A 15,508-nucleotide genomic window follows, 5' to 3' on the forward strand; every position below is an offset into this window, starting at 1 on the left:
CACTGCCGCTCTGTGGCATGTCATCCTGATATTGAATTTATGGCTTTAGGTTGAAGAGAATATGCACATTTAACTCTCAGAAGCCTTCCCCCTACTGTGAGCATAGTACTAATCTGATATTGTATGCTGTAATTTCTTTGTACCATGGAGCTTTATTGTTTCCAAAGGCAATTAAAAACATCATTTGCCAAATGTTCGCCCTCATTCTGGGGCCATCTCACATACACAGTGCCAATGCTGGAAGTACTCATCAGTGCATCACATGTGTACTCGTAAACAACTGTAAAAAGTCACCGACATAAAATGCACTCTGACTCATGCTTGAGTAGCAGTAAAGTTAAAAACTACAGTGCCCATCAGTTTTGAGAAATGGAAGAATCTACAAATAAAATGAAACTAAATATCTGTATATGTATTTGTATTTTCTATAGGAACCAAAGATCTTGGAGTTCAGTACCCCAGACAAACCAGCACTGAGACTTATGCACTGTTTGTTTTGGCCTTCTAATGCAAGATGAATAAAATATAATGATACCATATAGCCACGTAATTATATTTAATTGTTCAGGAACATTTTTGTGCCCCATCTCAAAATTTGTATAAATAAATCAATAAGACCTTTGATACTTTTTCATTCATCTTTCATTCATGTTCCAGATCATCTGCTGACATTTACAAAACACAGAGTGGTGGTAAAGACACAACAAATGTGCAGTTTTTATATTTTACTGGAAAAACATCTGAAATGTTTTTGTCTGTGTGCGCGTGTGCGTGTGTGCACATTACTGAGTCAAGCCTAATGCCTGCGTTGCCAGGCGACGGTGACATGTAGGTACATTGTTTTTATCACACTCGGCCACACATACAGACTGCCCACACAAAATCCTAGACTTTTAGTCTGTTCAAGCCAAGTTCTGCATAAGCTTACAGCACCCAAAGGATTCACAGTGTTAAAGGGTCGAGCCACCCTCGGTATGGTCTGGGAGGCGCAGGGAGGTGGGGGTAAGGCCGACATCCTGGCGGACAGGAAGCCCAACTTCCTGTCTTGATTAATGAAGGGACTGTTGAGGCACAGAGGGGCCTCCCACACACAAAGCCCTCGCATTTAACCTTCAGTGTCAGCTTGATGTTGTTTTTTTCCCCCGGATCTCAGAGTGCTTGAGAAAAACATTCTTGTAAGAAAAGTGAAAATGGTGCCGGTACGATTTTTCACAGCTTTTTTTGTTTTTTCACAACATCTCAGCACATGCTGACACAGTCAGAAAAAACACTTGTTTATTTCTCAAGCCACCATCCCCTCCCCTCCAGCGTGTTTTTGCTTGCATGAGGGTCGGGGATCCAGTAGAACTGGTGTTTCTCAACCACATGTCACCGGTCAGGAGTTGTGTCAGGGCGAAGAATGTAAACAGAGTCAGCAGAGCTGGAGCTGGAGGAACTCAGCCGGTGGCGGTGCGCTCTGCGGTCGCGGGCTGATGGGATGTTAAAACTTGTTACTTGTTAAAACCTGGGGACGTCCTAAAGCAGCAAGGACTTCACTACTAGCGTGCTGCTTTGCAATGCATTTCATTGGAAGATAGAGGAGGGGGAGGGGGTGTAAAAAGTGAGAGGGGGAGTCAGGGCTGGGGAGGTGCTTTTTAAGATTTCATGATGTCTTCCAGCCCCCACAGTTGGCAGGGAAAAAAAAAGGTTGCTGTTGCCAAGGTGACTTGACAGAGAAAGGGAAAGTATCTGGCTGTTCTTGTGCAGGAAGCTCAGAAGCCAGGGGCACAGATAAGATGATTTCAGTCCCTCCTCCACAGAACAAAAGCCGTACGCATGATATACTGCCTTAAATACCTCAGGACGCTCTGGCTGCTGCGTTCACCCCAAAGCTGCCGAAATATGTGAAACATGCAGCAGTGCAGAAAGTCTCCTATGCTGTGCTGAAGCTGCCTTGCGCCCTTTAAAATACACACCACCACCACCACCGCGTTAAAACAAGCCAATGGACAAATGGTTTTTGGCACTGAGAAGAAAGACACAACACTTTACAGTCAAGAGGAAAAAACTCTCATGTTTATTTAGCCATGAATTTCACATTGTGAAAAAAATCACATGTACAAAATAATGCCATAAAAATAGAAATTAAAACTCTTACATGACGAAAGGAACCGATGCACACCGACGGTGGCTTAATTTACATCAACACATGAAAGCAAGATACTGCATCCGATTCTGAGCCGGCTGGATTTCCAGATAAAACAAGAGGATAAAGGAGGGCAAAGAGCTGAAATGGGAAATGCCACTCAGCAATTAGGTGCAAATTGAAGGGGCATTCATTACTCTCTTGTTGCCAGGGAAACTTGTGTTCTACAGGGAAAGAAGTACTCCCGTCTGATTGGCGGGGCCGGAGGCTCCGTGTTCCGTGGTTGGATGAGGTCAAACTTATGGAGCCACAATGGTTTGTCCTGAAATTGACAATAAAAGGGAACTTTTGGGTGGCTTGGGGCGCTGAAGCAGAATTTACTGGGCTGTTAATCCCCTGTTGATTTAATTTGAGTGCACATAGAAGTTTTAAAAAAATTACATACATATTCCACCAAAACATTACCTCTTACATTGAAATTCAATGATACCATTAATATTCAAATGTAAAACGCCAATGTTCAGGTCACACAGACAGACACACAGATGAAAAACGCTGATTAATGTTGCCAAGTGTTTCATATGAAAGTGTTTAATGACACATGTTTTGGTCTTCGGATACCTCTTTTTTTTTTTCTTCTTTTTTTTAATGTGTATGAATGACACTATGGTGAAAAGCACTGTGGTGTCTGCCCTTAACAATGCACAGCTTACTGGAGTTCTTAACCTAATGATTACAAAGACTCACGAGAAGCCAAGTTAGCACATGTGACAGTCGTCCAGCTGTCACAATCTTAGCCATGTCAGGGTTACTCTCCCTTGTTGGTACTGGGTCATATACTGCACCGATCTGCCAGCCTTTTCTGTTTTATGGTTCATCTAACCCACTTCATTTGGTCTCCTATTTAGGCTGATTTAAGGCAAGTTTGGACCCAGATTAGAGCTTAAAGAGAATTAAAACAACATTTCTTTCAAAGCTGTTCAGTCTTCTATAGTGTAAGGGACTCTATAGTCTTGCTAATGACTGCTTTACATTATCCGTAGTGTGAGTCATTCTGCCTCTTGCATCCATGAAACCCTGGGAGAGGTTTCTCTTAAAAGAACCAAGTACCTCACGCAAAAAACTGGACTGTCCAAAATACAGCCGCCCGCCCCAACTGCGATGAAATTAAAACACAACAACCATGCACAACATAACCCAAACATACATTCACATAATGAACACAGGCAGAGAAGAAAATAAATACGATTAAAACATCTTAACATAACAAGAGTATTCATTGCCATATAAATTAAGACTACATTGCAGCAAGTTTAAGAAGAAACTGATAACTTCTCAGTTTGCGTTTAAGGTGACGAGAGTCCATGCCAGTTTTTTTGTTATCTTTTGTTTGTTTTCTTAGCGAATCACCACAAACATGCTCAAAAAAGGGTTCAGCTACGACTCAGGCGAGCGAGCCGCTGCGTTTGTCAGAAGCAAAGCCAGTCTTTTACAGCATGAAGTGTTACGGCGTTCCTTCCGAGCCTGCCGAAATCCGCCCAGCCCTGTGTACAGTGGGTTGGTTCAGCGAGCGTCACATGCAAACATGTAAGGTCATGACCTCAAGGCACCTTCACCCCATCCCACTCCTTGGCCATGCACAGATCTACCCCTCCAACCTCTTCCAACTCAGCTTGTGTTGGCCATCAAAACCTCACAAACCAGGCAGTGCCCTGTCACTGCCTGGTTTGTTTCTGTGTCACAGCTGTTAGACGCACAAGCTTGAAACGACGCAAAAGAAGATACAAACGGAAGAGCTTATTAGAGGACTGAGGGGGTGTTTGCTCCTTCATTCTGCCTTTTATAAATCATCTATGTTCAGTCAAACTTTAACCTATCCTCGTGTTCCACCTCCAGCAATCTAAACAGGGCATCTGTCATGCTATACATTTTTTTCTTCTTTTTCTCTTAATATTTAAAAACAACAATAAAGTCCTAACAAGCATTTCATGACTGAACGGGGGGAAAGAAATGCAGGTAGTGTGATATGTTTTCAGCACGCCAGTGGCAGCATGAAAGCACAAGTGTAAAATGCCCCACGCAGAGTGGGAGTTTGTGCCAAGCAGCAGTTTGTTTGGTTTGTTTGCGTGAACTTCTTTTTACTGTACGCCTCAGCTTCCATCTCACAAAACGAGAGATGGCATCGTTCTAGTGAAAGCGTCCATCTGTCCATGCCTCTGATTTTTTTTCTTCTTTCTTTTTTTGCCTCTTTGCAACATCAAAATGAATGCGGGCGTCTGTACATCACTGCTCAGTGTCTCTTTTGGAGAAAAAGAATGTGTGCTTCTTCACAGTTGGGAGACCAGTAGATGATGCAAAACAGGGAAATCTAAGGGAGAGAGAAAAGAAAGACTCATTAGGCAGGCTAATAAGGTGAAAATGCCTGAAAGCAAACAGTGCTAAACAGTTTAAAGGTGACCTTTTAATTAATCAAAACAGTACAGAAGATGGATTAGGAATAAAAGATTTTTTTTCTGTCTAAAGAGTCAGGGTGCACAAAATAAAACCAAACTCCTGCCTAGTGGACTGTATCCCTGCTGTTGAGTCAGCTTTTTGGAGACGTGTATTTGTCTTTACATGAGCAGTATTGGATTGTGTTTAATTCACTTAATAATCATGACAGACATGAGTGATGCACATGATCTAAACAACAATTTAGGAGTATGAACAGTCCACAGGTTGTGTTTTACTGCAGAATCAGTGAATCTAATTCAAACTCAGTGAATGTATTGCTGGGAACCACAGTGAGAGAAGTGTAGTGTTTGGTGTCATTTGGGTGAGCGTGCCTCACATGTTGGTTACAAGTTTCCTTCTGTTAGCAGTATATTCAGTTTAATTAAATTCCATTTTGTTTATACATTGCGCCAAACCACAACAATAGTCATCTCGAGGTGCTATATACTGTAAGGTAAAGACACTACAATAATACAGAGAAAACCACAACAGTCAGACAACCCTCTATGAGCAAGCACTTGGCAACAGTGGGAAGGAAAAACTCCCCCTTTTAACAGGAAGAAACTAATAATAATAACTCGTGACTAAATGCAAAGTAGTGCATAAACACATAGAGAGTGAAAAGAGATGAGTGAAGTGCATATGAGTATATGTCTGTGTTACACTCTCCCCGTATGGGTAGTGCTGTTGTGTACCTTCAGATCCAGAAACCTATTTAAGTACTGGATTTCTGTTCAAAATTATTAGTAGTCTGAAAACTGGAGTCCTGAGTTTTGTTTTAGTCCAGAGATTAACACAGATTTGCTAGAGTATTTAAAGCAGTGGATACTGTGTGATCTCCATTTGTTTACTTTTATGTCAATAGTTTGTTGTTTGAAGCCTGATTACTCTGACATGTTCTAAAAGATGGGATTATTAGCTTAGCTTATCTTATCTTAGTTTAGCTTAGCAGCTAACTGTGGAAAATTGAGAAAAAGCTAGCGTGGCTTCATCTGATGCTAACAAAAGCCATCAACCATTATATTCGCTTCACCCATACAAAGACTGAGGCCTAAAATGATTCTGTTATGCCTCACATTAGGCATTTTGGTGGTAATTCTTCAACCATTTCCCCCTGCTAACAGCTTTCTGAGAAAATAAAAAAGGAGAACTCAAAGAGGAGTTAGGAATTTTCCCCTGGGAGAAAAAGACTGCAAACTTCGTTTTTTCCCCTCACAGCTACAATCTCCTCCTGTGAGGTCTAACATCCTTCATTCTCCTTTTATTCCTAAACAGTCAGCCTTCTTTTCCATTCCTCCACATTTCATCTTTTCACCGCGTTCATTGAGTAGACTGTCAGTTGCCATGACAGGCAGACACAGAAAAAAAACAAATTCTCTATTAAATTAGTGGCAGGATTATTCACTTCACTGAGCATTTTATTGCGCTGGCTTACAGATAGTTCAGGCCTTCAGTCTCTCTTTCAGAGACAAGTCACACACAAAAAAAGAAACAATGCAAAATATTTCATCCAGTAAAGAAGAGGAACATCACAGCCTTATAGCAGTGATGCCACTCCGAGCAGTTTCCTGGGATTATCAAGTGGGACACCGTTTGTGTGTGTCAGTACTTTGCATTCATACCTGCTAGCCATTTCAGAAAAAAATAGAGAAAAATGAAAGACTGTCTGCAAGGCTATGTGTGCGTGGGCATCGGAGTAGGTTGCAGTGATTGTCTGATGTGATGTGATCATGACCCTCCAGCCTGCAGTGCGCAGAAAGATCAGGTTTGCCAGCTCACTACCCATGCTCCACATACGTCCAGCCTATTTACCATCAGAGCCGGAGACCGTAGTTAAAAATAAGACCAGGAAGGCACAGACGGAACCGGAAGAGACCGTAAATTTTCAGAGCGAGGCCACTACTATGAAGGATGGTGTGTGTTTGAGTGGGCTGAGGGGTAGGTCTCACGCCGTCTAGCTTTACAACGCCTCCTCATGTCCCTCGCTGCCACTTCTCGCAGTCGCCTCATCTTGTAGCTGATGATGAATGGTTTCCGACACTGCGTGAGTCGCCGGCCACCTCCCTCTCACCCAGTGTAAAGACCATAACCTCATCAAAGGAAGGCAACTGAGAGTGGATTATCCGCGCTGGGGTGTTGCAGCCTGCTGGTGTGGAGCTTGTCTAATTGGCAGACCCCTTTTTCCCTCTTAGAGAGATTTCCCCCACAGGAGCAATAAAAGTATCCTATTCTCTTTCAATTACCCTCTCTGTCCTTCGGCCCATCCCCGCAGCCGCATAACTCACTTAACTAAAGCACACAAGCCCTATCAATCCCCCACTGGTCTGCCCTCCACTCCACTTATCGTGCCAGTATAACTCTTATTGTGAAAATCTAAAAGCCTAACAGAGTGAAAAATTGCATCATGTTACAGGCCTGAATTCTTTTTAACTTTAAAATCATGATACTTCAAACTCTAAATGCAATTCACATAGACATACATCTATACGGGGGTAAAACATTAATAATGCAATTCAATACTGAGTGTTTATACTACCAAAAACTGTCAAACCCTTCAAAGGTTGCTTCAAAGAATCGCTCTAGTGTAGCACTGTCAGATTTGTGATAGAGGGTTCTTAAAAAAGGATCAAATTGTATGATTTCCCTTGGGAAAACCCGACTCTTGGACTGCCCTAGATCAAACACGAATGCTGACAGAGCTGTCAAAGAGTCAGGTGTCTTATAGCAGTGGCTAACATAGCCTCGAGGTGCTAGTCTCAAACAGAAGGGAAGTGTACTGCTGAGGTGGGTTTTTTTTTTTTTCGTATTTCTAGTTAAATTTCCAGTTACTTCAGGCAATTTATTGGATTTTTTTACAGCTCCAACTGAAACAAAAAAAACCTGCTTCATACAACTGTTCTCATATATCGCATAATACCAGTACTCCACAAGGCACGTAAAATCAAAGGCATCAGGAGCACGATCTTACCTAATGGAAAGGGTGCATGTAGAGGGTTCTGAACTCAAGCAGGTAGATGTTTCCAGGTGCTGACAAAAGCAGTAGGAATGAGTGAGTATGGCACTGTAGTTATGCTGTTCCATGCATCCAGTGTGGGGTCATAGCAGTCCAGAGTTTTACACCTCTGTGTGCCAAAGTACCCACCCACCACATAGAGTTTGTTCCCTGATGCCACAGCCTGGCAGCTCATCCTCTTGGCAGTCACATCACCCACTTTTGTCCACTGGTAGCTCTCGCTGCTGAACTTGTATGCTGAGCATGCTGAGAACTCTGTGTCTCCGCCCATGACGAAGATCTGGTTTCCCAGGACAGCGGCGGCTGTGTAGCGCCATGGCTGAGGGCAGGATGCAGGCACGGTCCATCGGTTCTCCTGCGGATCGTAGCACTGCACCTTGGGCAGCTTGTCGTGGGTGACGCTGGTTCCTCCGAAAGCAAAGAGTTTGAGTTTGACGCTAACTACTGCTGCGTTGCTCACACCCTCTCTCAGAGGAGCTACCATTGTCCACTTGTTTGCCACGGGGTCAAACTGCTCCACCTGTTTGAGAGACACTGATGGAGAAGCTGGAAGGCAGCCTGTCGCTGCGGTGTGACCACCTACGACGTAGAGACAGTGTTTCAGCTCTGCAGACCCGTGGCCGAACCTGGCAATCAGCATGGGTGCCGCCTTTGACCATTCCTCGTGGACAGTGTCATAGACCCAAACATCTTTGGACACGCCATTTTCTGAGCCTCTGCCACCAGTGATGTACACCTTACATCCAATTGCACAGGCACTAAACTCCTTCCGTGGACTGGGGATGTCAGCCTTTGGGATGATCTCTTTGGCTTTCTGGTCCACAAGGTACAACTTGTCACACATGAAAGTCTGGCCACCCAGAAGAAACAGGGCATGGCTGGTTTTTCTGGGTCGAGCACATGGGCTGTTAACAACGCCATCGTTCTGCAGGATTTTCAGCTTACAGCGAATAGCTTCATCCACCAGCTCCTTGCTCTTGGCCTGGGAGTTAATTAGCTCTTCGGTAGAGACGTTCTCCATTAAAAAGATGGCAGGCAATAGCGCAAGGCGAACCGTTCTCAGGAGCTCCGGGAGATGGCAGTGCCTCCTTTCCAAGTCGTAGTTGATCCAGTTAAGAGCAGCTTCGTAAACCAGTCTCTCGTCTTCTGTCTCTAGCTCCTCATGTGATAAAAGCTGCACCACCATATCTTTGGGCAGTTGGAGGAAGTCCTCCGTCTTGCAAATAGCAGGAAAGTTGCTGAGGCACATGCCCCAGGAGAGCTCTGACAGCTTGGTACACTGATGGGCATCTGACAACAGAAGCATGCCAAGGCAGTTGGATGGGTGAAGGTTTCTCTCTAAGAATTCTGCGCAGGCATCCCGGATGTCCTGAAATTCCAACATGTCCCCAGCCTCCAACAACGACTCTGCATTCTCCTCATTGATGACCACCCGTGATGAATAAGCGTAATCCAGCAGGAGCTCCAAAACCTCCGGGTGGATCGAATCATGGAAGTCAACCTCACTGGCCTGACTTTCCCTCAGGCCACCGCTGAACATGGCCTCAAAGTAGCGACTGCAGGCAGCCAGCACTGCGCGGTGGCAGGGAAAGGAGCGGCTGCCAGCATGGAGCAAGACGTCGGTGAAAAGCCTTTGCTGCCGCAGCGAGTTGAGGTGCATAAGGACGCTGTCGGCATAGGAGGACTTGTGAAAAAGGTAGATGTTCATGGAGCCGGTGCTGGCTCGCGATTTTCGGTTCTCATGGACGCACACGGACATTTTCATTGAATCCTAAAATGAAAGAGATAAAGAAAAATCTCTCATCAATGCACTGCACATTTGAAGCCCACTACACATAATTATTATTCACCAATTCAACATTTCCCACAACGTGTATCTTCCGTCTTCAAATAGTCTGTAATATGGTGTATCTTAACCTTTTAAACACATCCACTAAAATTTAAAGCTAGATGCAATTTATGTTGAAAAATGGGGCATGTAGTAGCTATTAATCAGGAGCTTTACAGTGCAAACAAACTGTTTGTCCTGTACAATTAGTCATAAAAATGTAGGTTTAGTGAAGTGAATACAGTGGATGCACTATGTGGTGATGTTGATGCTGATATATTACATTGTTGGGCACTGATATCCACAATGAGATAAAAAAACAAAAACGTAAAATGTATTTTTGGAGGAGGAATCTCAATCATTCCCAAGAGATCAAGATATTCAGAAAGAGATCAAGTGATTACAAATTACAAAACAGCATAAACCTGAGGGTTCTGAAGGTCGAGTAGATAACAATTGTGTTCTTGCAGAGACTGCAAGGCCTTGCAGCTCTGAGCAATGCTAATCCTCCTCTTTCAGAGATGCCACGATTAACAATGAAGTTTCCCTTTGCAGAGGATTCTTCATGAAAAGGGAAAAAGAAAGAGACAGTGGGGCTCTTTTAAGCCTCTGAGAAATGCACTCTCCTTCCAGAAAATCACAGCTCCCATCTTCACTGTCTTCGCCCTGTGCTCGCTCACAGCTCGCTTTTATTCCAACCAATTTCTAGACATGTCTAGTGCCTTCTGCACTCTATTTACAGAGGGACCAAGTCTCTGTCTGACCCAGTAAATCCACAGCTGACAGACATTTTAAGTTGTCAGCCTGCCCCTAAGTCTATCGGTCTTGATAGAATTTGATAGAAGGCTGGTTAATCCTAGTAGTAAGGGTAGGTTTTAGTACAAAAACAGGACTGGGCTTGTTTCTAATGGTTTTGTAATTTCATTCTTGACTGCAAATAGCTCCACAACCTGACAGCTGCTGTAAATTATAATGATTAAAAAGTTCTGATGGCTCAATAAGAAAAAAAAAACATCAATAAAATGCTTCAGAAGAAGGAACAGACTTCCATTTATATGCTAGGTATAAAACAGATGTGTATACATACATATATATATATATATATATATATATATATATATATATATATATATATATACACTTTTCTGCATTTCAAAGGCTCTCCTGAAGTGAAATCTATTGTAGCTGAAAGGGGTCAAGCTCTGTCAGCAAGCAAATGTTTTACAAACCTACAGGTTTGTAAAACACCTCCCTCAAGGTGGTGTCGGAGAGGCGGATGCTGTCCAAGATAAAGACAATGTTGGATAACACCTCCCACCCACTCCATGACATGTTGGTCAGTCACAGGAGCTCGTTCAGTGAGAGACTGAGATTACCGAAAAGCACCACTGAACGACACAGGAAATCATTCCTGCCTGTGGCCATCTCCCTGTACAACGCATCCACTTAACACACTGTTTGCTGCTACAACTACACATGTTTCTTTTCCAACTATTTATTTATAAGTGACTTATGTATGTATGTATGTATATATATGTATATATTGTACTATTCTTAGTTAGCGTATTGTCTGTCTTGTCTTAATGTTGGTTTAAAATGGAGCACTGTAACAAAAAATAATTTCCCCCAGGGATCAATAAAGTATTCTGATTCTGATTCTGATTCTGAGGTGGCGAGCATTTGATGTTCGAATGATAGGATTTTCACTTCAAGAGTGAAAGAGTTCAAAAGTTCCTTGCTGTCATAAATGACTCCTCTTCAAAAAACAGAAAGCTACAGAGAGCTAAGGACAGTTTCCATTTTCGCTAAGTTGCATCATCTGTTCCAAAATCCTCAGAATGCAGTCTCATGAATAGGAAATCAAGCCCAATCCCTGCAGGTATAAATGCAAGTCCAGTGGGGATTTCTGGTGAGCAGTGGCACTCATACCTTGGGCTTAATATCTCAATGCATACTGAATGAACAGCTATGAATTTTGATTTTATTTTTTTGGCATTCAGGGTGCTCAGAGGATGAATCCTAATGATTCTGGGCTTTGTCCCTTTGAACATGTTCGCACAGGGATGTCAGCGCACAGCTCAAAGGACAGCCATTCCACGTCTTTGTATAAAGAGGAAGAATCTTATTTATCACAAGTTAATGAAACCCAAAACCAACCGCCACCGGTTGAACAGGATTTACTGCATTCCTGCAGTGACAAAACTGGCAACCTGTCAACTCCTGGCCTCTGGCTCATCTGTAAGGAGAACATCCTCACCTAATCTCCTTGCACACGTCACATGCTACACACACACACGGACACATTGCAGCTCAGGGTTTCTAACTGGAGGTTGTAAGTGACTCGATTTAAATATGTGATCCTTATAAGTCAGGCGCTAAAATGAAGAGGTTTCACACTTGTTAATCATTGGCATATTAATAAATAGAACCATTGGTACTCTCAGGCACTGGAGCTGGCAGATAAACACTTCAGTTAGTCCAATAATTTAGCTTCATACTAGGTAGCAAAATGATTACAAGCTAATTATAGTCTACCAGTAAATGATAGACACTTAGCTGAGCTGCTAACCGTCTCTGTTCTTTTGCCAAACAAATCATTTAGTGGCAATAAAATAGCAAAGCATAACACAGCTTTTCCATTTAATCTCACTGCAATGCACTCATTCCTCCAAACAACACTGGTGGCCAGCACAATTACCAAAGGTGATCTGTTTGCACAATCTTCATTTTCCCTGTTGTCAAACGAAAGTGCTCACTCACGCCCGCATACTGGGGAGTGCGGGAAAGGTGAACAATGAAAAGATCAGTAAACCACATGCCTCAACTATTTGCATATTAAAGGGTAAAGCCTGGATTACCAGCTCAAGCAGCTGGTCCCGAAACCCGTCTGTGACATATACAAGCACGGCTAGATTCAAAATAGAAATAAATAAAACAAAACAAAGAAAGTTTTATACAAATCTTAGACAATGCAACGAGAAAGAATAATTGAAGACTGCACTTACGCTTAAAAGTGTTGGATTTGCTTCCTGATTATAAGCTTAAACTTAGACTAACCTCTGAAACATAAGCACGTTTCTCTTGTTTTGATCTTAAGCACTGATTACAGAGGAAATTAGATAACTCGTATCACTGTTTAAATTTGCTTAATCTCATCATCCACAGGGCACAGGCACAGAGCGCATTCAAACATCACGAGTGTGACAAGTCTGTAAAAATTCCTGACAGCTGTCTGGAAACTGTAAATTACATGGAAGTTACAAAAGGAAAACTATTTCAAAGCTAGGATTAAACTGACAAACCCTTTTCGGCTATGAACTAATGCAGGCTGTCTTACTCCTGCTCTAAATGAGAACAAACTCCTGGACACATCTTCACATCTGCAGACGCAATCATTTTCCATGAGAATATAGGAAAATATAATCAATTTCAAAGTAAAAATAATAATAATAATAATAAGCAAATGACAACATTTACATAACATGTTGGGAAACATGCACTTCCCTCTTTGGTGACTCAAGTTTTTCATACCATAATTTATCTGATTATCTGATGTTTCTGACTCTTTTTTCTTTGCGCAACATTCTTCCTCCTACTTATTCATAGCTTCATGACAAAGCAAAGTAGCAAAGATTTTTAGGTTAATGAAACTTTATTAACATAACCTACAAAGAGGTTCAACCTCAAGTAGTTTAAGTCCCCGCCCTGCCTCCATTCAAACCAAATTGGTGAGAAAATTCCTGAAGGTTTTGTACTGTTGGTCAGAAAGAATAAAAGCCATTGCTGTGAGTACTGAGAAGTTCTGCTGTGCCATTAATATTTCTATTTCTTTTACAAAGTGGTCATTTTTATAGTTTATTTTTAAGGACAGTGGAGAGAAAGACTCACAGTTGCAAAGGTGGTGCCCAATTTACCGCAAATGTGCAGATAATGCAGCCTAATTTCAAACACAAACCCTTTGATGACCATTACAATATGTGACAGCTTGTGGTATAATAAAGCAAATATCTCTGTTGCACAAGTTAATACAAACAACTAGACTAAAATAATAATTTGTGACAGCTTATCAGCATTGAGGTTTCCACGCTGCTCTGGAGGACTTCCCTCTATTATAATACCACAGTCAGTACACCAAAGGGTCCAGACAGGAAGAAATGCCAGCAGTGCCAAGATGTGTGGTTGGCTCAGTGGCTGAGAGAGGGAGAGATGTCTTCCTCATCCCACCCCTCACAGAAATCAGATCCACACACCGAGCACACAGCCCAGAAAGCCCACACTACACGCCTCACTCAGAAAGCACACAGTTAAAGGACATGCACATGCAGCCACTGGACTCGAGCCAGGGCCTGGCTGACTACAGCCTGTTTAAAAATCATTGCCAGGTGTTCACAGTCAACCATGGACTCAGGAAGAGGGATGGGAGGGGAGTCACTTCAAAAGTAAACACCGGAGCTTATGTGGACCTCGTTCTGTACATCTGCCACTCGGTGAGTGGGGGCGGTAATTGAAGCAAGATGCAAAACAAGAGGAAAGAGCAACGAGCTATAGATGTGTTCGCCTGCTTCTTCAGTGTTGAAGATCGAAATGTACGATCTCAAGTCTAAATGCACAAACAAACGCCGTACAATTGAAAAAACAAACAAAAAAACCTAATTAAATAAATTAAAATCATGGCTTTGTAACGTCGAGAAGAGCGTGTCACACCTGACGTCGCATTTTAAACAAGCAAAACATCCCCAGCATGCACGAATGTGCAAGGAAACAGCTGAGGACATGAACGCAGACGACCGAGGGGAGATCAGCTATCGATAAATCAATAAATCAATAAAATGAACCTGAACGTGATCAGCGAATGTAAACATTGTTGCGCTTCCTAATGCTCCATCCTGGAGCAGAAGGGGGATGCATTCGTAGTTACTATGTAACAATCGAGCCACACGCTTTAACATGATGCAGTGAGGTGGTTTAGCATTATTAGTATCATCATTATTATAATCAGTATTATTATTATGCTTTGTTTTGTTTTACCTCTTTGGGTGAAAGCAGGAGTTCAATTGTGCCCGGAGTTTCCCTCGAACATGCCACTTCTACAAGAGCCACGATGCAAGCCTTACGCTCGGGGAGTGCAACTCCGTGGGATTTATATCCGAAAGGTCACGGAATACTAAGTCGAGATCCACGCCGATTGTGAGTTACAGGTAGTTTACCGAGGCTTCAATGGACCTCTGGGCAGCCGGGTATCAATAGATGGTAGCTGTGATGTGAAGGATGAGCGGAGATGTTTGGATGAGCTCCTCTAAAGCTGCTGCTGCTTTGTGACTGAATCCTATGTGTCCTCCTCCTTCTCCTGCGCTCCCACTTCTCTCTCACTGAAACAAGTGGGTGTGTCCGAAACCGAGCGAAGGAAAGAGAACATGTACCATACCATCCCACTGTGTAAGATAATTACCAAGTAATCGCTAAAGATGAGTTCAGTTAAAGTTTTCTTTTTTCTTTTTTAAGGACTTTCTGACCGTTCAGACTCTTAATAAAGTATGCATTAGAGGAGTCTAATGCATGATTAACGTAATCATTAATATGATTAACGTATCTGTATATATATATATATATGTTTCTAAATCTTTCTACAAAGTAACTACTAAGCAGGCTGCGTGGATAGGAGTGGTGCTTAACTTGGTTTGAAAGGCAAATGCTTTAGTAAAATTCTGATACAGTGTGCAGGATCTGCGTCGCAGCAGTCCACGTAATGGTTTAGTGGTTCCTCAGAAGACCAAACAGGATCCACCCAGCATTGTGACAGAAGAGTCAAGAGAAAATTAAAGGTATTGTTCCGGTGTTGTGCTTTGTGGACTCAAGACTTTAAACAGCCACTCCAAGACATTGTGAAACAATAACATATAGGAAATGCCACAAAGTCTGACTGAGTCACATTGAGCCAGTGTCAGGTCCTATAGGATTACAAAGGTCTCTGTGGTTTTTAGTAAAAGGGGGGAGAGCTGGGAACGGGAAGTCCAATTTTATCTGTGAGCATCTTGTGTGAGTCACATCT

General features: G+C 42.6%; 1 protein-coding gene across 1 annotated transcript; it reads right to left on the reverse strand.

Moving 5' to 3' along the window:
- Positions 1 to 2,033: 2,033 nt before the first annotated feature.
- enc1 (ectodermal-neural cortex 1) lies at positions 2,034 to 14,795 on the reverse strand. The gene is made up of 3 exons (XM_026173293.2): positions 14,488 to 14,795; positions 7,587 to 9,402; positions 2,034 to 4,493 (listed from the first exon to the last, which is right to left on the reverse strand). Exon 2 carries the CDS (start codon positions 9,394 to 9,396, stop codon positions 7,621 to 7,623), a length of 1,776 nt encoding a protein of 591 aa, XP_026029078.1. The 5' UTR covers positions 9,397 to 9,402; positions 14,488 to 14,795; the 3' UTR covers positions 2,034 to 4,493; positions 7,587 to 7,620.
- Positions 14,796 to 15,508: the final 713 nt, after the last annotated feature.

The sequence above is a fragment of the Astatotilapia calliptera genome, chromosome 7 (assembly GCF_964374335.1).
Source record: "Astatotilapia calliptera chromosome 7, fAstCal68.1, whole genome shotgun sequence".
NCBI lineage: Eukaryota > Metazoa > Chordata > Actinopteri > Cichliformes > Cichlidae > Astatotilapia > Astatotilapia calliptera.